The sequence below is a fragment of the Onychostruthus taczanowskii genome, unplaced genomic scaffold, assembly GCF_017590055.1.
Source record: "Onychostruthus taczanowskii isolate IOZ18803 unplaced genomic scaffold, ASM1759005v1 scaffold11, whole genome shotgun sequence".
NCBI lineage: Eukaryota > Metazoa > Chordata > Aves > Passeriformes > Passeridae > Onychostruthus > Onychostruthus taczanowskii.
Window position 1 is genome coordinate 3,989,625 of NW_024497629.1, and position 22,852 is coordinate 4,012,476.

At 37.1% G+C, this 22,852-nt stretch overlaps 1 protein-coding gene across 1 annotated transcript in view; it reads left to right on the forward strand.

Moving 5' to 3' along the window:
- The window catches only part of WDR35 (WD repeat domain 35), a 42,245-nt gene that overhangs the window by 16,263 nt on the left and 3,130 nt on the right, over positions 1-22,852 (forward strand). The window contains exons 12-24 of the mRNA XM_041421626.1: positions 6,529-6,673; positions 7,940-8,009; positions 8,759-8,812; positions 10,542-10,651; positions 12,188-12,398; positions 12,988-13,068; positions 13,194-13,330; positions 15,623-15,826; positions 17,620-17,766; positions 18,860-18,992; positions 19,656-19,766; positions 21,207-21,371; positions 22,411-22,551. Coding sequence (XP_041277560.1) covers positions 6,529-6,673; positions 7,940-8,009; positions 8,759-8,812; positions 10,542-10,651; positions 12,188-12,398; positions 12,988-13,068; positions 13,194-13,330; positions 15,623-15,826; positions 17,620-17,766; positions 18,860-18,992; positions 19,656-19,766; positions 21,207-21,371; positions 22,411-22,551 — 1,709 coding nt within the window. The remainder of the gene's footprint in view (positions 1-6,528; positions 6,674-7,939; positions 8,010-8,758; positions 8,813-10,541; positions 10,652-12,187; positions 12,399-12,987; positions 13,069-13,193; positions 13,331-15,622; positions 15,827-17,619; positions 17,767-18,859; positions 18,993-19,655; positions 19,767-21,206; positions 21,372-22,410; positions 22,552-22,852) is intronic.

Here is a 22,852-nt window from a genome sequence, read left to right on the forward strand (position 1 = left end):
GGGCAGCCAGCTCATCTCTGTCAGAGATGTCTAAAATTAGGTGAGATGAATCCCACTCACTGTTAAAATTAGCTTTGCATGTACATGTCTAACTGTGCATTTAAACTCTTTGCTTTGCACTAGAAAAGTGTTCAGTTTATGTGAACTTTCTGAGTCTATCTGTGAGAGTTTAATTTTTTTATTTTATTATAAACAAAGATTTTATGATTCTGCTAGTAAGACCCATCTCCTACAGCTGCCTGTACACAAGAGAAGAATCTTTTTCAGTAACTGGGAACACTTAAAAAGAAAGGCTATTTAATTGAAAAATGCTGTTGTTTTTCCAACTGTACTTGAATTGTGCTGGAGAGATTGAACAGTTTCTTCCTTTGGCATGACAAAGCTTTCTGCACTCTACTGCTGTTCCCTCCAGTACTGGAGGACCAGCTAAGTGCATAGAGTTGCTCTTTCCTAGAGTGAGTTGACTTGTGAAAATGCTGGGCCTTATAATGTTCAGCCTCATAGATGGACAAATACCTGAGGTTAGGAATATTTACATTTTTGAGTCGTGAAAAATTTCTGTAGCCTCAGTTACAAGCGAGTCTTTCATTACTGTATTACACAGCCAAAGATTCAACCTTTTTTTTTTTTAATATATGCATCCTGTAAGACTCCTTTAAAGTTTGCTCTCTAAACTTGAAGAAGGGATTGAAGGTAAAAGTGAAAAGCAAATGCTTATAAATGCAACTCTTTTGGAACACATTGTGCTGGTTTCATCATCTTTACTTTCCTCTTTTTGTAAAATTTGAAAATGCAACTTTATAGAACAACTAGAAATATTTACAAGATAAGGTCAGTTGGTGTGAGAGGTTGACAGCTGTACATAGTCAAGGTCCTATTGTACAGTATGTCATGCTGTTTATCACAGTTGGAGCTTTTTGGCAGTAGGAAGTGTAATTGTTCCAGTTTGACAGCATGCTGAACTTAAGCAGCTGTCTAGCCTTGCAGAAGACAGTAGAGAGAAAAGACCTTGTAAAACCTTAAGGGCAGGAGACCTTTCTGAAAGTTCTCTAAGATTCTGGTTGATGCATGATTTCTAACAAAATAATTGTCCCTCTGCTCTGTTCATAAATGAGGAAAATCAGCATTAATTAAATCAATTATCTGGTGAGAGTCATTATTAATAGTTTAAGAAATAAGCAGTTAAACATTAGCTTCTCTTTTATTCAAGATAATTGGACGGGTGTTACTGACTTACAAAAAATGCTGTTATCTATTTGTAAAATTCTTTTTTCTCCCCGCTTCTTTCTGCTAACACAAATTTTCAGGTTATTTTCTTTTCGTAAACTAATACATTGTTGCATACAGTTCTGTCCATAAAAAGTGAAGTAATTTTTGTTTTGAACTCTTGTACTTAAGTGCCATCTTGTACTAAGTGCAATCTTTCAGAGCGGCTTAAATACACTTAGGTTGTTATTTGATTTTCATAAATGCTGGTGAAAAATGATTTCTTATTTTATGGAATGTCCTCAACAGACCACTTGGTATCTGCGTGCTCCTGCCTTTTCTTGAGTGTGTGCTCTTCACTACCATGAGTCTAAACTGTATTTTTTGGCTGTCTGTAATTACTGCCAATTGAACGGGCACTATCTGTGGTTTCTAGCAGACTGCCCCTTGTTGGAACAAGAATTTCCTGGGGCTCTACTGAACATAAAACTCCTCTTTGAGACTTAGGTGCCTTGCAGGCCTCTTGGGCAAAGCCTCTTGGACTTTGTCCTGGTAGGACATGGATAGTGGAGAAAAAAGACTGCTCATGTAGGGATGCTATGTAGCTGACAGAGCATTTAAATAATGCATCTGAGAACGTGTGTTAAGACACAATTTGTCTGAATTGTCGATTTATAATATTTTATAATGCTGTTTCAACAAAGCACTATTAATCTCCTAATGACAAAGAAATTGTGACATTATGCAATGTTTGATTCACCCTCAGAGATGTAAATCTTTTGTTGTTGGGCTCTAAGCCAGTAGCTCAAGTAAGGCTCAAAAAAAGAAGTGCTTATTTCCTTTATTCTGTTGAATTTTTAATTATGTCATTAGCTTTCTAATGTTTGTCTCTTGGTGATAGCAATAAAGGATTAATCAGTCATTATCTGATGAAGGGTCGTCACTTCAGCTTTCTTTAGACATTGATGGGTGATTACACTTTCAGCTGTTCCTCATACTGCTTTTTGTTTTGTCCAAAGGCATTTTGCTTCCCCTGCTTCCCGTGCCTTGTGTTTGAGGTCCTTCACAATAGCTCGTGTTTGCTAGCTCATAAATTACTCTTTTCTTCATTGTCTTAACATTACTGCATTCCATCCTACTCTGGGACAAAAATTAACCAACACAGTGTCTTCTGTGCTTTTACAGGCTCACAGTCTTTCTGTCAAAGTCCTTTGATGAATAACTAAATATAAACTACAGAAGGTTAAATATCTTGTTATATAATATCTTTTTAATGGAAACACAACAGATGGTATCTGCTAAGAAAAGGTCACTCAGGCTGGATTATATCTTCTTCTTACATGTGCTTAGGAGCACTGACATAGTGAAGTGTTGAGTTATCTTTCAAGTGTGTGTTAGCACCCAGTGAAATTCATACAACAGCTTGACCAACATACAGGTGGATTAAAGGCAGAGCTGGAGTCCTGCCCAGGTGTCTTGACTCTCTCCTGGATGCCTTAACAGGGATGACTGAACTACATGTGAAAAGCACTTGAATTGCTGTTACTTAGTTGATCCTTTTAAAGTAAATTGTAACAGATTTTGAATATTTCTGTTCTGTAAACTGTGCTTGTTCATGACTTGTCCCACATGTCCCAACATGTTCAGTTGTCCCTGCTGTTGTCTGACGTTTTCTTCCATTTGTAAGTCAACACTTGTAGAGATATGTGAATCAAGCTCTAAAATTAGGTAGATTTATTGATTAGACTAAGTTCTTTCCAGTTTCTCAGGAACAGCCTGTAACAGACTTGTATGAAAACAACAGTTTAATATTGTGTCTGTCAGATTGCTTCCTTTCCATCAGATTTCAGTGGGATCACTTGTCTTTCTTGTTTGTGTGTGCTATCTCATAGACTAGAAAGATCTCAGCCTTTTCATGTAGTGAAGTAATGTAGTCGTGCATTGTTTGATTTCTGTTTATATTTTTATAAGAAGATTAGACATTGAAGCAGGTGTTTTCTAACAGCTTTGAAGTGAGATGGAGTGTGTGTGGATGAAATGCAAACATTGTAGAAGGTTATTCAAGATTCCTGGGTATATAGGAAAGAAAGTTTCTTTCCTTCAGAGAGGAGGCTTTATGAAGGAATAGTGAAGAGAAATGAGGTGAGAATAGAAAGGAGGGCCAGAAAGAATTTAAAGGGCAGTTGTTTCACATGTTTGAGTTATTTTGCTGGGGATGGTTTGTTTAGCCCTTTTCAGTATTTGATCAGCACCTGAAAAGTGAAGCACCTGTTTAAATGTTTCGCTCACATATTTTCAGCATCTGAAAATTAAGTATTAAGACATTAATACTGAAGTTGATTATCTGCAAAATCAGCAGGAAGAACTCAACAGTGTAAGAAGTTTACATATTGAGCACAGAAAGCTGCTGTGCAGTGGAAATGCTGGGCAGTGGAGTATCCAAATCTCTTGCCTCCTTCAGTCATTAGGTGCTTGCGTTTCTGTCTGCTTAATAGTCAGAGCACAGGTTCTGTGAAGGGCACTGATGCTCAGGTGAGCAGCACCTGCTGGTAAATCAATGCTGCTGTATAAGATGGTATTTCCCTACACTAAAGGAAACTTAAATAGTTAAACCAGCTGCCTGGAAAGGATTCTAGATCTTCCTCAGCCTGAAGGGATTGAAATGAGCATATTGTCTTTCCTTCTCTGCCCAGCAACAGCCCAAACTTGAAGAGACTGGGACATTCTTCCCTCATGTTGAATTTATGCTGTCATGCAATCAAGAAGGAAAACATTTTAGGAACAGAGCATAGCCCAGTGTGGAAGGCTCTGAGGTGAGAATGTGGAATGGAATACTTTCAGTTGGAGGGGACTGACAAGGATCAGCCAGTCCAGGATCACTCCAGGGCTGACCAAAAGCATGTTGCTAAGGGCATTATCCAAATGCTTCTTAAACACTGACAGGCTTGGGACACTGACCACATCTCCAGGAGGTTGGTCCAGTGAGTGTCCAACTTCTTGTAAAGAAATGTTTCATAGTGTCCTTTTTCCACAGATTTTTCTGTTTGTGACTTTTTATTCCCTTGTAAAGAAATGTTTCATAGTGTCCAGACTTGGATTTAAGTTCCTTTTTCCACAGATTTTTCTGTTTGTGACTTTTTGTTCAATGACTGACCAATATAAAATGCTAAAACAGTCTTAGAAAAAATGCCATGTGGTACTTTTATGCAATTGTTGAAGTTATACAGGCAATTCTGTAAAAGCATCAGTTCCCGCAGAGATGCTGCTCTCTCAGATGTAGCTCTGCATGATCTGATCCTGATGATTATGTCTCTGTGCTGTGCCCTGCAATTTCACATTTGGCTTAAATCCAGTCATTGCTGAGCCTGTTGTTGCAAAGAAGGGAAGGCCCTGCCTTCCATGCTGGCTGCTCATTCCTGCCTGCTCCAGCATTTGTGATTTTCTCTTTAATCCAACTTAATGTAATCTTTTATTTATTTAATTTTGAGGTCGGTTAGATGAATGAACTGATCAAACTTAGTCTGTTGTCCAGCTGCTGCTAGAGCTGATATGAAAGAAGTGGCAGGAAAATGTGTCAGGGGTTGGTGTGTATGTGCTTTTTGGCAGCAGCTGTCGGTTTAGTCTTAGGCATGTCCATAAAACACCTAATTGGTTGTATTCCTGTGGATAAAGCATGGATACTTTGCCATCTTGCTTCTGGATCACAACATACCATATATGAACAACTTTTTTTCCCAGATTCTGGTATTTCAAGGTGTGCACAAGTTAAGTTTAGGCTCTGTGGAAGCTGTAAATCAAGGGGAGAGTCACCTCTTGAGTGTGGGGAATGCCCATGAATTCAGATGTTGGTATGGCAATGTGGTTTAACATTGTCTTGGACCACAAGTACTCAAATGTTGACTATGTTGAGTTCAAATATGAGGCTTAGTACAAGTGCTGTGATTTGAACAAACCTTATTCCCTCACAGGTCAGGAAATTATCATGTTTCATTTTTAAAGCATAAAAGCATTGGTTATTATGTCACATATAGCTGGAAATTAATAAAAAACCAGAGCAAACACATAGAATTATTGTTAATGTTTTTGATGAAACAGGAGACTCTATCCTTCAGTTTGGATGTGACTAATTATTGAAACAAATGTGTCTAAGTACATAAAATACATGAGTTGCATATAATGTAAACAATTGTGCTGCTTATGTTAAGCATCATCACTAAGCCTTCTTGCCCAGTATTTTTACTAAAAAGTATTCTGCAGCCATTAGGTACCTTATATAATCCTCTTGGTTTCAAAGAAATGAAATCTGTTCAACCAATCTTCCCCCATCTGTCTCTTGTAGCACTGCTCTTCTATGTGGCAGGCTTATAGCTCCCTCCAGAGTTCCATTCTCTGCTAAAATACAGAGGAGAAAAAAATAAAAGAGATTCCCTGTAAAAGAATTGTATTTTCTACTCACATCATCTTATCTGCATGACTCAGTGTTCCACTACCAGGCTGATTTGCACAATTATTTTGAATTTATCTAGCTTTTTTTTTTTTTGGTATCATAATGATTTACTTGTAGAACTTAAAGACATTGACTGATTCGCATACATACTTCACTGTTTTGGTTTTTTTCTTTTTTTTTTTTTTTTACTGAGCATGGACAGCAGGAATGAGATACTCAATTTGTGTGCACATTCTAAATGGAATTAGGGCTGAAGTAAAGAAAATGTCCTGCATTCTTACACTGTGATTTTTTGCTATAATAAAGTAAGACTAAGTGTACTGCTAAATATTTAATTTGTTGCCATTCAGATAAAAAGTTGATATTTAGCCCAGCTATTAACTAAGGTACAAACAGCATTTCTAGGTCTTGTCTAACTCAAAATTTATGAATTGTTTTTAAGAAAACAAGTTTCTTCTAGGTTGTCAACTTTTGAATAGCCTTAAATATGTCAGATATGGAAGTATTTGATAGATCTTGTTAAGGAGATTCGAGATGTTCCTGAGCTGGTCATTAACCTGAAAGTTTGTCTATATGTATTGGCTGTTTTCTGCATTAGTGCATGAAGATTTGCTGAAATAGCAGGGAGAGGAAAGTGTTAATGGTAAAACCAGAACTTGTAAAGAAGTTCTCTGTTCTTCTGGACAAGGCCACAGAATTTGTTACCAGCTAATGAAAACTGCTGTTAGGTTGTGTGTGGGCAGATTTTTTGGTCGTTATTTTTTGCATTTAATATATGGGTGTATGTTTTCATCCATCTTGGAAAAAATGTATGAATCAGCATCTTCTCCAATGCTTGCTGCTCTAATTTTGCAACTCTTTGGGTTTTGTAACAGAGCCATTGTTCGTCACAATGACCAGAACTCACGTGATCGCGGCTTCCAAAGTGGCGTTTTACGTCTGGCAGTATCGGGTGGCCAAGAAGCTCACAGCCATGGAAATCAATCAGCTGGCACGGACCAGGAAAGAAGGCAGGGAAAGGTTTGTCTTCAGGCTTTGTCATTTTTCTTCCTCTGCTCTGGTATCATTGATAAGGTGGATTCCACCATGTCTAAAATGCAAACCCTTGTCCTCTCATTTTTCTAACCAGGTTTGTTGACTTTCAGGCCTGTAAGATTATATACTAGTTTTGTATAACAGCCGTGTGTTTGTTATCCACATCCCTCAGGTGTTTTCAGATTAGTTTCTGTTCAGTGTCACCATTTGCTTGCTGCATGTTTTCCTTACAGAGCTGTGGGTCTTGATGCCTTTTTACCCCTCTCCTGTTTCTTGTCCATGCTCTTAGTTTCCAGGCAGCTCTATTCCCTCTGATAACTTTAACTGCTTCTCGTCTGTCATTGCCTGTAAGAACTTAGTCTGTCCAGGTGGCTCTTCTCTAATACACTTGTGTCTGGTTGTGGCTTTGGCGACTAATCCTGTATGGACTTTTATCCTCTCAAACTAAACAAGCCAAAGTCAACATTGTTTTGCTTCCAAAATAGTTCTTTACTAGGTGCTCATTTGTGGCATTAACTTTTCTGTCACCTCCACAAAGCTTGCAGCTTTGTTATGGTTTTCTTTTTAGTTATTTTAAGTGTTCTTCCATATAATCTTTACACCATATCATCTTTCTATAAACCTACCATCTCCTGTCACCATATATTTCTAATAATGAGTAATTATTTGTACATGATGCAATAACTTACATTGTTGTAGGACCTAGGTGTCCTAGCCTTGGACAGGATTATAAATAGATAAAAATATCGAAAAATGTAGTTACTTGTAATTCAGCATTAATGAGGATTTTAGCATTCTGAAATCTTTCCTAATGCTGCTTTTGAAGGCAGATGTGTTGAATAATACAGTAATACATAAGTTTTTGTGGATGTGAAGGCGAAGTGCTTCATAATTACGGAGAAGAACCTGGGGAAATATGGACGTGCATGTTTGAAAAGGACAACTGAGTGGTTGATGGTTTTCAGCAGGACACCTAACTGTAACAGCAGAAACTTACTGTTAAGGATGGAAGTTTACAGATCATAGGGGATAGACCTTTAGGAGCTCTGAAAGTGAAAGCAACTGCCATATCTTTATATCAATATAAAGCTGGTTTATCAAAGGGGATGCTTTTGAACATAAGAACAGGCATAGGTTTTATTCTCTTCTCCAATCCCAATAGTTTCTTCTCCAAGGATGGAACATGCCGATGCTACCAAAGCTGATCCTTTCTTTGCACTCACTTTTTCTTCTAACTTTCCTTCTATACAGGATCTATCATATTGATGACACCTTATCAGGGTCTGGAGATGGTCAGCTTGATTACAGCAGAGCTTTTGAAGTGAGTGATGTTATGAACTAGTTTATTGTGGTGTCACTGGTAGCTTGAAAGAGCAGTAATTAGTGTTGATTTATTTATTTTCGTAGATTTTCATTAATAGAAGTACATGGTTGTACTTAAAATTTCTTTTACTTTTACCTTTTTTACATAAGTGTTATGTTCCTTCCCTCTGGTTGGTGCTGTTACTGTGTCATTGTGTATTACTGGAAATATACAGCAAACTATAGAGAACATGGAAAAAGTATATTTTGGGTGTGTACAGTATATATAGACACCTGCTGTCTTCCTGGTCAGAAGCAGCTCCCCTTCAACAAAATATAACTTTGTTGAAACTCAATAACCTTTATGATATTTTCTAGTATTTTTGGCCATTTTCACTTCATGTGTGTGTGCAAGTGCTGGCTGTCCTTACTAATATACCTGAAATTAATTACTTAACAGCTCTCACAAGCCAGGGATTGTTGCTTTCTTGTGTTTTCTGTTAAACACCTGTTATATTTTGGGTTTCTTATTTTTCTGTGGGAGGGGCAGGAAAAGAAAGGAAACTATTAATATTATTGTTATGATTGCCATAGCAAAGACTACTGATACCATAAACTATGCACAGACTGTATGCTGACAAGGTTTGATAGCCCCTTTTCATGTGGCTACTTAGCAACACTCTTGTTTATTTAAATAACCTTCTTTCTTTAGCAGGTATGCTTACCTTTGCAGTAAAACTGATACTGATATCACTTGTTTACTTTCAGGGAACAAGAGATCCAATTTGTGCAATAACAGCATCTGATAAGATACTCCTTGTGGTAAGCTACGTGATTAACAGAACTCTTAATTGCCTCTTGGCTTGTAGGCATAAGATTCTCTATGTTCATTAGCAGTCATAATTTCAAAGCATTTCTGAATTTAGAAATTATACAGAAAAAATCTCTTTCTAAACTTCTTCAAAGATAACTTTAATGGTTTCTTCTGTTAACTTGGATTTTTTCTTTAGGAGGGCTAATTCACTAAGTACTTGCAATTTAATTACAGACTAGTTGCCCGAGTTAATACTTACACATAGGATTTTATAAAGTCTAGGTCAGGATTTAATTCTGTAATCTGAGTCCTGAGAAGTCTCTTTGAGACAGTATGTTCTAGACACAAAGATTTACAAAGTTTGTCTGTTTACATATTAATGGTATAATGCATGGTACTATACTATATACAGATGGATGCACTTATGGATTATACAGTTGTGTGAGGTATTGAATCATGCCAAAGAGCTGGTGCATTTTTTTGTTCTAAGCTGGAAAGTGATCTCATTAGATGAAGAAATTTATATGTGGGCTTTAAAGCAAGCTAACTGAACAGAACAAAGAGAGAGAACAGTTGTTTCTTCCTGTTATCCGCCCTCCAGGAAAGATCTTCTTTTGTCATGTTCTGATTCTAGTGTGGATTTTCGTTTGTTTTTTTGTTTTATCCTTTGACTGGGTTTTACAAAATCAGAGGGTCATGGGAGACCGCATGAACAAAAGAAGTGTGATGGTTAATAGGTGACTATGGGATTGTTGCTGCTTGAAGAATATGAAAATTAACTTCTGACAATAATTAATCTGTGACTTTTTTTTTAAAAGGAAAGGAATGAGAGGAAATGCCTTTGAGACCAGATCTGGATAAATGTGCTGAAGCTGAATGCAAATGATAGTGGTTCAATTTTCTAACACTTCTGAACTAATCTGCTTTTTAGTCTATAGGGTATATGTTTGTGAAAAAGTCAAAAATGATAATTTATGCTGAGGATGTTAGGGACAGCTTTGGGGAAAGAAGGAAAACAAGGAATAAAGTTTTCACTCCTTTGAAATTTAGTGTTTATTCATTTCCAACATAAGAGTTGAACAGCAGGCAAACCAAGCTGGATATGCTATTCATTTGACAGACACACCATGAGAAAATAGTGGCAGTGATAATTTCATTTCGGGGATGTCACTCCTTTCACCCTGATGGCCTGATGGTATCTTGACGTGGGGAATCAGTGTTTCATTCAGCAAAATAAAGATAAACCACACTGGTACTTAGATTCGTTTTCTGTTACTCAAGGCTGTGAATAACCAGTATATTTTATAGCATTTCCTTTTAAGTCTAGCTCTGGTCTTGCAGTAACTGGTGAGACTTGTTGGTAGGCAGACAGCCCCACATGAGCAGGGCTGTCCTGCTTTCAGATCTGGGCTGGTGCTGCTATATGGACCTCTCCTGTTTTATTATGTAGACCCTGTCTTGGAGGGTCATGGCTCCTGAAATTCTGTGAGCTAGATGTGGACTGTAACTGTTTGTTTTAACATCCCTGATTTAAGCAGACTGGCGATTGTAAAATCTTAGAGTATCTTGTTTAAATACCAGAATTCAAAACTTTTGGTGTGATGATTCCCTCTTTTCACTCATGCTCTGTCACTTATCCCAAAGCTCTTTCATCTGAAACAGCATATAAATAGTACCATTTTAAGGGGTTTGCTGATGGACAAATTCTCTCACTAAGGTAGCATTGCTTCCCTCTAGGGAAGAGAATCTGGGATTATTCAGAGGTACAGCCTCCCTAGTGTGGCTGTGGTGCAGAGCTATACCCTGGACCATCGTGCCCATCAGCTGTCTTTGAACTGCAACTCCAGGTAAGTTACAGACCTGTTTGGACCACAGATATCCAATTTCAAAATGAAGCACTAAAATTTGTGAAAATACTAATTCTGTGAAATGTATAATTATATACTAATTATGTACTAATTTTAATTTAATATAAACCATATATTAATTTTAGTTTTTCTTAATGGTTGCTTAACCATTTATTTATTGCTAATTATTTCCATCTGGATAGTCATTGTTCTGAGAGACTGTTAGTAAAGGTCTCCTATGTTTTACACCCTGTGTACATGAAAATACCTTTTTTTTATTAGATGAACCAAACATAACCTTCCTTTGATCATGACAAAAATTGATAAAATTATGTAATAACCTGAAATTTTATATCTATGACTTCTTTCTGTTTCTGTATCCTTCTAAAGCCTGGAAACTTTGTTAATCCCATTTAATTTTCCATTGTTATAGGCTATAACTAGTGGTAATGTTTCTAGTAAGTCTGGTTCTCCTGATCTTCATCTGTGCTGATACTGAAGTTGATTTCTACTCAACAGCTTTTTTCTTTTTTTTTCCAAGAGAGTGCATGAGAATGTTAGCAGAAAAGGCAAAAATACATAAAAATTTGCAAGGTAATTTTAATCACTTCAAAATAACTTTAAAATTTCAAACAAAAATTCATAATACATGTGTAGAGATCTCTTGCCTTTTCAGGTATAGCCCAAAAATAGAATGCCTTGCTTAAAAGGCAGAGTGATCTAGTCAGAGCTATATTCAATTTGTTTTGAACCCAAGCTGTTTTCATTTCCTAAATGACTTTGTTCTGGGGAAATAAGCTCAAGTCCATAAGCATTTTGAGGTTAATTTTCTAAATTGCATTTGAAGTTTTAATAGGGACTAAGGCTGTCTACCTATCAATATTCAGAAATGCTTTTTATATGGCCTTGTAGTAAATACAGGTTATTATGATTCACTGAAGACTTACACAACTGTAAATTTTCAAGTCTAACCTTTTAGAAATTGTATTTTTCCTATATGTAAGCAATTTCAAAGATTAATTGGATTATACTTAACATTGTCTTGGAAAAAAAGTGAAGAATACCCTTTGTAGAAATGCAAGAAATCACATTTTAGGAATTAATAGTCTGCATCACCACACTGACTTTTTAATTTAATAATCTGCTTCATTTCCTCCTAGTAAATAAGGAAAACCCATTCTGTTCAGTTGTTAATTTTAGTCCTTGTCATGAAAAGTTTGGCAAGGGACAGACCTGTAATTTATTCATCTTGGTATCGGATGTATCTTCAAAATGCTGGATATAAAAATGGACATATTTCAGAACCTTTGCTGGGCCAGATCCTCTGTGAGCAGATGAAGAGCATCTTTCCATGTGTCTGGTCTGTGCTATGCAGATACATGAAAACCATATGGATCTGTGCTGGTTCTGGCACACGACAGCATCTCATGGAATCTATGGAATTATACTGTGCCAGGCTAGAGAGCTATTTCAGATTTACAGCCTTGAGTGGTGTCATTTAGCTGCCTTATTTTTTCCCTGTTTGTTTTTCTGCAGTCGCCTCGCTATCATCGACCTCTCCGGGGTTCTGACTTTCCTGGAGCTGGAGGCGCGGGCTGCGGACAGCGCGGGGCAGCCCGAGGCAGGCGGGCAGCCGAAGCTGGAGCGCAAGGACGTCTGGGACATGAAATGGGCCAAGGACAACCCCGACCTGTTTGCAATGATGGAGAAAACAAGAATGTATGTCTTCAGAAACTTGGATCCAGAGGTAAATATCAACATACATAAACTTCTCATTTAAAAAAGTTCATTCTTAAGTTAATGGCTCTTTCTTGAATAGTATTATTCTTGTGCTTACCATTCAGTTCTGCAAGTGTTGTTTATATGAACTTGCTTCAGGTTATGTAAACCTCAAAATCTTATCAACTCTCATGTGGGAATGTTGTTTTGGACCATATAGGTAGAATGAATGGTCAGTCCTAGAAACATAAAAATGGTGTCATATTTTTCTTAAATGCATGAGATTTTCAGGAGCATGTTTTTTGTATGCTTTGGAATACATAAATGCAGTTTTAGTAGGGGTATTTGTAAAACAGTTCAGTTGAATCTAAATATTGGCAGGTGTTATTCTATCTCTTTGTTATAATTTAGTTGCAGAAAACGTGAGGATTTTTAATGATGTCTGTATTTACAGAATTGTCAGTAATGTTAATGATTATAGTGTTTGTTTCTTGTTGGAAGTGCAAGTATATCCTAGTTTGGAGAAGAATGTATCTAAATGTATACTTAACAGATTTGACTAGGATTTAGTCAGACAGAATACAAGTTCATTCCTTTATAACTAATTTAACTTGCAGGAACCTATACAAACATCTGGATATATTTGCAACTTTGAAGATTTAGAAATCAAATCTGTTCTTCTGGATGAAATATTAAAGGTCAGTACAACTAATTTTATTTTGTAGGAAAAGTCGGTGTCTGTCTTAATGATGGATATCTGTTTTGTTGGGTGAAAATAAAAGTCACCAGGAATAAAAATATGTTTCTTTATCCATTATGTTAGAATCCTGAACATCCTAACAAAGATTACATCATCAATTTCGAGATTCGGTCATTACGAGACAGTCGAGCACTGATTGAAAAAGTTGGCATTGAGGAATCTTCCCAATTCATAGAAGACAATCCACATCCCAGACTTTGGTAAAATCTCCTATAAGCCACATTTGTTTAAATTTGTCTTCTTTTCTAGTCTTTTCCTGTTCAGACAGATCTAGTATGAAAATAAAAAAACCTCACATTAAAACCAGCCTAAGCAGTATATATTTTACACACAATTATTTAGGATTTAATGGATGTTGGAGTACACTCAAAACCAGCCTAAGCAGTATATATTTTACACACAATTATTTAGGATTTAATGCATGTTGGAGTACCTAGAATGTCAGGCATGTGCGTCATAATGGTGGGTATAGGGTGTAGACTCAGGACACCTTTTTGCTCTGTGCTATATGGGTCCCAAAACACAGTGTTCCTTGTGTTTTAGAGGGAATTTAAAGGAAATGAAAAGCTTACAGCAAGATAGTCAAGTTGGTTAAATTAAAATTTATATATTTGATATTGAACATTAAAGAGCTTAAATCCTCGTAAAGGGAGCACATCAGACTGATAGAAGGATAAGAGTAGTTTGAATAACTTTGTAGCATTTGGACAGGCCTCCACGGACAGAAATGAGAAGGGCTGGGTGTGCTGTGTTCCCATGCAGCACCTCAGAAGTAATCTGAGAAATGGAGACAGTGTCATGCTAAACTAAACATGGCTCAGCTGTTAAACTAAAGCTGAAAAGCCTGCAGAGCAAACATGTGGGGGTAAACCTGTGAAAACAGGAGTGCTGGAAATCTGTTTAATATTGCTTGTAAGGGCTGGAAGAGTAAAGGCCTCAGTAGATAATTTAATGAAAGTCAGTGCAGAACCTAAAACTTAATTGACAAGTTCCTTGATGAAGAAGACCAATTCTCTTTAACTCTCTGGAGACTGTTTACTTATCTGTACCTTTCTTTAGTAATTTTGGCTCTGTTTTGAAGCTAAATGGTCTCTTGCAGCATTGGATGCTTAGCTTGCATCAAAGGGGGTTGGAGAGTTCACTGCTAGTTCTGATGTTTCAGAGATGAATTTAGAGTTGCTGAAAGACTGGACAAGACACCTTGCTTTAAAAGCTTGTCTCAAACATGCCTTTCTATCTAGTTGTGCCTTTGTCTCTAGAATGTTAATTTTGAAAACCAGGATTTTCTAGCTATATATTGAAAGTTTCTGTAATACTGTAATTTTATTAGCTTGAGTGTGTAGGGTAAAATGTTAGTGTTTTGAGTCTTCATTTTTACAAACGTCATGAACTAGCTGAAGATTTTTGGAGCTTTGAAATTGTTCATGATTTTTTTGCTAGTACTGTCTGTTCAGTTAATATAAAATGACTGTTAGTTTTGCAAGTCTATGTCTCAGTAAAAGTTCTATATCATAAAATCACGAAATAGGGTCAAATTCTGTTCACCTTGCTCTGGAATTGCCGTGAATTTTATTTTACTATGAGAGAAAACACGTCACATATTTATGAAGAAGAGATTGATTAGAAGTGCTGGATAAAAAGCCAGTATATTCCAGATCAGAAGAAAACAGCGACCTGGCTTCTAGAATGCAACAAATGTGATGTGTAGATCAGTTGGTTTCTTTGATGTCAGTGATGAGCACTTGAGTTTAAGTGATACCAGCCTTCTCAAACTGATTCAGAGATACACAGCAGACACTGCCTAAGCATGGCTTGGGTCACTGAATACAGCAATACTATTAGTGGTTTTGTCAGTGCCTCACTGCACTGAGCCAGTCTAAACTTTAAATAGTCTTACTTTTGCAGAAAATTCTAGAGCTCATTCAAGCACCTGATGCACACAGGTTGGCCTGAATTCCCTATTTGCAGAACTAACCAATGGGGCAGTACCAATTATAAAGCTCCCCAAAGGTTTTCCCTGCTGTCCCAAGCTGCTGTCCTAACAGGACCAGGAACATCCAGATGGATCAGAAGGATAATTTATTTATTTGTCGTGGCCAGTGGAGCTGGAGGCACTTAGATTGAGGCTGCCATCAAGGCTTAAAGTTTCCACAAAAGCACAGGGAGAAATAAATAAATGGAACTGCACTGAGACCAGCAACACATTTCACATAAGTGTGACAGTCAAATCTTGCCCATTCCTCCCAGGCCAGTGCCCATCTGAACAGCTGAACTAAAGAATATTAGCAATTATTTGAACATCTCTCCCTGACCAAGTACCAGGCAGATCACAGAATGTATTAGGAATAAACACACAACTGTATTAAGATTAGCTAGTAAACAATAAATTGCAACAACTTGTATGTCTTCTTAAATAATTACTAGTCAAAGGTACCCTCATTTAATTCACTCTGTAGCTGCTCTTCCATCTGCCATGTTTGTTTTTCACACAGGCGACTCCTGGCTGAAGCTGCTCTGCAGAAGCTGGATCTGCAGACGGCTGAACAAGCTTTTGTGCGTTGCAAAGATTATCAAGGCATTAAGTTTGTGAAGCGCCTGGGCAATCTGCAGAGCGAGTCCATGAAGCAAGCAGAAGTGGCAGCCTATTTTAGCAGATTTGAAGAAGCTGAAAGAATGTATCTGGATATGGACAGAAGGTAATTGCATGTAAACATCTCAGCAGTATAAAAGTCTGGGGAAAAAAAAGCATTCCTTAATCAGGAATGGCTGTTTTCTCTGGAGAGTCTTTACCAGTTTCTGCAAAAACATAAAAGGATCAGATGGGGAGAATTTTGGTTTATCCATAGATAACCAGTTCTCTATGTAAACCAGTGCATTCCAAACAGTTTACAAAACCTTGGCTGCTCTAGGTAGTGCTGTGTTTTATAGATGTTTTATTCACAAGTATTTTGTTGGTATTTCAACTGGGATTCCAAAAATACAAACAATCTTAAATGATGTTTAATTTATGTGGTGTTGGTCTGTGCTGGTAGCCAAGTACACATTCTTCTCAATTACATATACAAACAACAGAGTTTTTAATGAACTGTAATCTTTGGAGAGACAGACTCTGTATGAAACTGTTAAACATTGAAACCAATCAGTGTAATTTTTGCTCAGGAATGAAAGCAAACAAAGCAAAATTTTAGTATTGCTGGGAATATAAATTAACATTAAGTAATTAGCTACAGCACTGTCTCTACTGAAAAAGGATAATGAGAAATCATCAGCAGCAGTTGTGCAGTGTAGCCTGTAGATGGTGGTCAAGCATGGAGAAACATGAATCACTTATGCACACATTTTTAAGCTTTGATTAATGGAGCCATGAAAAACAGTAGGGAATGATGGAGAAAAAAATTAGTTATTATTTCATGCTGTAAGAATGAAAGTAAGTGGGACAGGGTGGCAGGGCAGAGGGAGAAGGCAGGAGCTGGGGAGAGATGCCCAGCAGTGCCTGGTAATGAAAACTTCCTTGCATGTCATTAATTATTTGCTGGCAGTTGGGTGGTTTGGGGATGTGGGCTGCCTCCTCAGCACTTCAGTCACACTGCAACACCCAGTTTTAGACATGACATATTCCTTTTCACATGGCTGAAGAGAAATTTGGACATCGAATTGCAGAAGTCAAAAACTTACTTTTTTGTTTACTGGTTTCAATTTTCACAACAAAAAAAGATCCAGATAAGGATCTACTATAAATGACAATGAAATAAATTTATTTTTCAAATAAAATTATAATGTTTTTAGATAGATGCTCTTACTTAGCTGACTGCATTGACTTTCTCATGCCTTCTTTAAGTTACTTGTAAGGTGAGGATATTTTTAAAAGAAGGGCATAGGTCTCTCCCATTTATTTTCTATGCACCTGCAGAATTACTTTTATGTGAGGTAATACAGAATTATTCTGTTTGGTGGAAAAAACATGCCAGACAGACACACAGTGAGTCATATGTATGCATGAATAATAAAAAGGAAAAACTACTCCTGAGTCCTTTCTCCTTTTTCCAAAATCACCCTGAATCTGGAAAATAAGTCTCTGAAATCCATTTTATTACATATCAGCTTTAGCTTCCATTATTCATATTTGCTGCTTCTTGGTCTTTCCCCTCACCTTCCTTCTGCTTTTAGCCTTTTGCAGCTGCTGCCATCTCTTGCAGTGGGTCAGCAGTGAAAGATGCAGAACAGAGTAAGAGGGAGCCTACAGTAACATCAGCCCAACTGTCTCACTCATTTGACTCCTCACACAGCAGTGTGGCTGATAAGGAAGTGCATACGTGTGATATAACCTGGCAGCTCTCCTGAGTGTTTGCTTTAATGGAATAGGGTTTAAATTGGAAACAAGTTATCTGGGATCACTCTGATACCTGCATTGCAGCATTTGGATGCTTTTCTCGAGCTGTTTGTTACCTCTTTTGTGGTGTTTGACTTTTCCCTGCTGTTTCGTGTCTAGAGACCTTGCCATTGGGCTGCGGATCAAACTGGGCGATTGGTTCCGCGTGCTGCAGCTGCTGAGAACGGGCTCGGGGGGCTCGGACGACGCCCTCCTGGAGCAGGCACACAACGCCATTGGAGACTACTTTGCAGACCGGCAGAAATGGTATGGGCTGTACAGGAACCAGTAGCAAGGAACTGACGGAGGAAATTATTAAACTGATGACAAGACTTAATTTATGAGGAGGGACAGATATCGGGAAAGTTAGGATGCAATACATTGGAGCATTTTGGAATAATGAGATTTAGCTCATACTTTTATGGTTCCATGATATGATAAACAGAGAGCTGTTGATCAGCTACCTAAAGGATGTGAAGGTCCTATAAATCTCTACTTTGCCAGAAGTCTGTCTGCTTCAAAAGAAGGGAAGATAAATACCTATACACTTGTATTAGGCTGGATATAGAACGTATTAAAAAAAAACCCAAAAGGGATTAAAAGTAGTACATAATTACTAACTATCAGTGAATTTTCTAAAATACTTCAAACCGCAAATATTTGAGAAGGTCCAGAGTTCTCTGATCTGGATCTGTCTCCAGCTGTTGCTCAAACTGGGCACCCAAAGAAGATTTTAAGGGCTGTGCACACCTGTAATGGTATTTCTCCAGAACACATAGTGCAGTCAGGTGCTTACTGAGCCAGAGGTAATGTCTTCATAGCTAATAACTTGCAGAGAATTTTTTTCATGAACGTTCCTCATTGCCTTCTAAGCCCATGTATTAGAGTTCCACAGCTCCCCTATGTATTGTCACAATGCAGCTGAAAACTTGTGATTAGGTTTTGAAAGTTGAGTTTTACATGCTTTAGGTAACTTTAGAGAATGGACTTGGAGGTCTTGCTGTTTTCATTTTAAAATACAGAAGCACAACAGTAAAGCCCTTTTCTGGAAGTTTAGCTGTAAGTTGTCCTCCCTCATCTCTACAGACATGGGAATGCAGCTTGAAGAATTCCTTGACTTATTAATCTTATACTAGTCAGAGAATCAATATTGCTACACTTTTAATATAATGATCTGTGAAAATTAAAATTTTTAGTGCATTTTGGAAAAACAGTGAAATTCTATCTATGAAAGTTTTTCAAACAAAGTTACCTGTTTTAAATAATGTGATTTTAAATTTACAAATGCAGAAGACTTACAGAATTAAAAACTTTTCTTTGTTTATATATCAGAAGCCACCACATTTTTTTGTCTTATTAGGTTAAATGCTGTACAGTACTATGTCCAAGGACAAAACCAGGAACGTTTAGCTGAATGTTACTACATGCTAGAAGACTACCAAGGACTGGAGAATTTGGCCAACTCACTTCCAGAGAATCATAAATTGCTTCCTGTAAGCAAAAAGCGCCTTTATTGTTCATTGTCTTTTACCCAACTATTTATTTAAAATTTCCCGTCTTGGGAGGGTTAAGAACGAGAGAATGAATGCAGTGGATGACCTACTCACTTAAGTGCAGTGGTGTTACTGTGGTATTGATCTCTAGTATTATTGTTATTTTCATACTCTGTCATTCTTCCTTTCCCTTATTGTCCCAATTCCCCAGAAAGACCTGACTGACAATACTCTGAAAGGAGGGAAAGTAGATGGGGTAGGGTGTGTAGGATATATAGGTGTACAGGGTATAGGTCTGTATATGTAGCAGGAAATTACCTACTAAACAATAGCTAATTTAAAACTATGCTGTGGTTGACTTAACCCAAAATGTGTGAAAAATGCAAAACATGCTCCTTTAATGCCTTTTCCAGTAAATCAAGACGTAGCATTTTCTTTTAACCTTATTGTAATAGCTTTCTTGAATTTAGAAGCAGTGTGTGAGCCTAGCACACTGTTCTAAAGATTTAAAACAATGCCTGATGCCTTCACAGGGTCCATGAAGCAAACAACCCATTCCTTACCCTCTTGAACTTAAATTAACCAAACAGGAGTATTGCTGTTGCTGCACAATGTACTAAAAATGCAGAAGTGAATTTAATACAGTGATGATCCTTTCTGCAGGATATAGCTTATATGTTTGTGAGAGTGGGGATGTGTGAACAAGCTGTGTCAGCCTTTCTGAAATGTAATCGACCAAAGGATGCCGTGGATACCTGTGTGCATCTCAACCAGGTAAAACAGCAGGAGATAATCTGTAATAATACCAGGTTAACAGTGAGATTTCTATCCTAATGCCCAGTGGAATACAAATCCTTGTTAAGTGTCAGATGATTTGTCATAATTTCTGGAAAATTCATACTTCAGTGCTTAAACCAGTTCTCTGAGATTAAGATTGAAACACTGGAGGGGCTACATGCAAAGCTACATGCAGGGTTTGTGGGCAGCATGCTCAGCATACAGACATTTGTAGCCTCTGTGGAACTAGGCTGTGCTGCCTTCTGATGGAATGGGACAAGACTGGACAAGAGATAGATGTCCATTCTGGATATTTTCCACATCCCTCTCCTTTGTATAGATGGAAATAGATTTGTGAAAGCATGAGGATGTAGCTGGAAAAAGCTGAGCTGGAAACTGAGCTGCATGTTTATAACTAGAGCTCTTTCCTGGTATGACTTAACCTGTGCAAATGTCAAACACAAATAAGGGAAAAACTGAGGATGGCTATGAGGAACTTGATGGATGGGAATGGCAGGATTGCCTAGGGCTGGCTTTTTGTGAACAATTTCTTAGTTTATGGATCCAAAGAGCTATTAGGTGTGAGATTCAATTAAGATCTCAGTCCTGCCAAACTTTTCATCTGGGGCAAACACAGTAGCCAAAGAAGGTTTGTACAAAAAATTCACAGACAAAATGAGGTGTATATAAGGATAAGTAAAGTGTTACTGTGTGCTTTAAGCTTCTGGGCTGAGGTCCTCTTTCAGACATGCTTTTGAGAGTCTGGTTTAGGCTTTTCTTGGTTGAAATCCACATGTCCAGCTATGAGCTGCAGTGAAATGATTTTGCATAGCTTTCATAAAAGTAGAAGCAACTGTTTTATATGTGGTTTAGGACAGAGGTCTATCAGCGATGAAGAGAGACAGGGAAGACTTTGAGATGGTCAAAGAATCTGATTTTATTGGGGACTACTAATGTTTATATACTGTTTTAGGAAGGCTACTAAGGTTTTACTACAATGATTGGGTTAAAGATCACGTAAACAAACTTATATTTTAAACATCTCTTGCTTGCAGATGTCTGATGTAATTTTCTTTTTTTCTGGCAAATCTGTCTGATTTGATCTTCTTGCAGTCTTGATTTAATTCTCAAAGTTTTGTTTGCTCTTGCCAAGGCATCCTGTTATCAAATCTCTTATGCTAATAAGGTCCAAAATAATCTCTGTTTTGGGTACACTAACATTGGTCCAGGATTTTTTTCAGTAGTGCTGCATCACACAATTGGCAATGATGTAAACATTTGTATTCTCTTGCTTTTTATGTTAATTTTATAGTAGTCTGGTTCAAAATGGTGATGAAATATTGCAGACAGTCACTGCAGTCTGTTCATGTATAATTGGTTTGTTCTGAGAGTGTATTTGAAAAAATGAGATTAATAATTGTCTCCTTTAATTTCCAGTGGAATAAAGCTGTGGAACTGGCCAAAAATCACAATATGAAAGAGATCGGATCCTTGTTAGCCAGATATGCAAGTCATTTACTGGAAAAGAACAAAATCCTTGATGCTATAGAACTCTATCGTAAAGCAAATTATTTCTTTGAAGCTGCTAAGCTCATGTTCAAGGTATGGCAGGTTTTATTTTTATGTTGAGTGACTGGGATTTTTGGACTAGCTCTTACAATTTTTGTGCTACTTTTATTCCCTTGGGGTTATTTTAGTTTTAACAATGTCTAGGCAATAAGCAGATGTCATCATACAGGGTACTGCAAGGATGAACCCAACTCCCAGAGTTCAGATATCTCTATGTGTAATAGTTACCCTGGGTGTCCTCTGTAGCTAGTGGAGAGGAGACTTTGGGGACACACTCCATCTATTTATTTATTTCACTTCAGTAGGAGATGAACTGCACCTCAGAAAAAGGCCTGATGACTTGCATTGCCTAGTAAAACAGTATAGTAGACTGGCCTGGGGTGCAATGTCCACATTATTTTATATATCATGGGAGTTATTTTAATCTCCTTAAAAAACCAAAAAAAAATCCACAAAAAACAAAACAAACAAACAAACAAAAAAACCCACAAACCAAAAAACCAGCAAGAACTAGAAGTTAAATTTTGGTATTTCTTCAATTACTTCTTTCAATTAGAAATGGCTGTGGTGTGCTTTTAAGATAAAGATGTTGCTTAGATTTGGTTTGGCTGCAGAGATTTCTCTACATAGCTTAAAGTCTTGTAGGAGTGATATGTAATTTTTACAGCAAATATTTATAGCAGTGTGTGTGTGTATATATATATATAAAATATGTTACTTTCAAAAGCCATTCTTCTTTTCTGGGAAAACCACCAGACCTTATTGAAAGTTATGTATGTGTTTAAAAATTTTAAAAATTGCTATTTTTTTCGTTTATTTTTATACTAGATCACTAGACTTATACATGGTTACACTGATTTATCCTTCCTGAGAATCTGGCTTTATATACATGTTAGCTAAATAAATATAAAATAATGTGCATACTTCACTTTGACATTTTCATTTATAGTTCTGTATGCAGTCTAAATTATTACATTTAAAGGCAGAATAATTTTTTGGCATGATTTCCTAGGTTTGTACAAGCATGCAGTTGTCCAAGACAATTAAATCCCTTTTTTTTTTTTTTTTTAAGATTGCAGATGAAGAGTCAAAGAAAAGGACGAAGCCTTTGCGAGTTAAAAAGCTTTATGTGCTGTCAGCTTTACTTATGGAACAGTGTCATGAACAAATGCAAAATGCACAAAGGGGAAAAGTTAAAGAGAAAAGTTCAGAGGTAACTTTTTCCCCCCCCTTTCTGAATTCTGCTATCTGCTAGCTACTCACAATAAAGCAAACCATCTTCATGGGTGCCTATGTTTTTTTAATAACCCTTTTCCCTGCTAAGAACAAAGCTTTCCTTCAAGCAAGTCCCCCATGAAAACATATTACTTTAAGTACTATTTTAAAGCATTTAAATAATATGTATTAATAGATATTTTTCTTCCTAAGTTTAACATGGTTTTCTTAATGTTTTCACTATAACAATGAAAACCACACTAAGAAACTTCCTGCAAAACTCTTGTGTCATTTAGGAG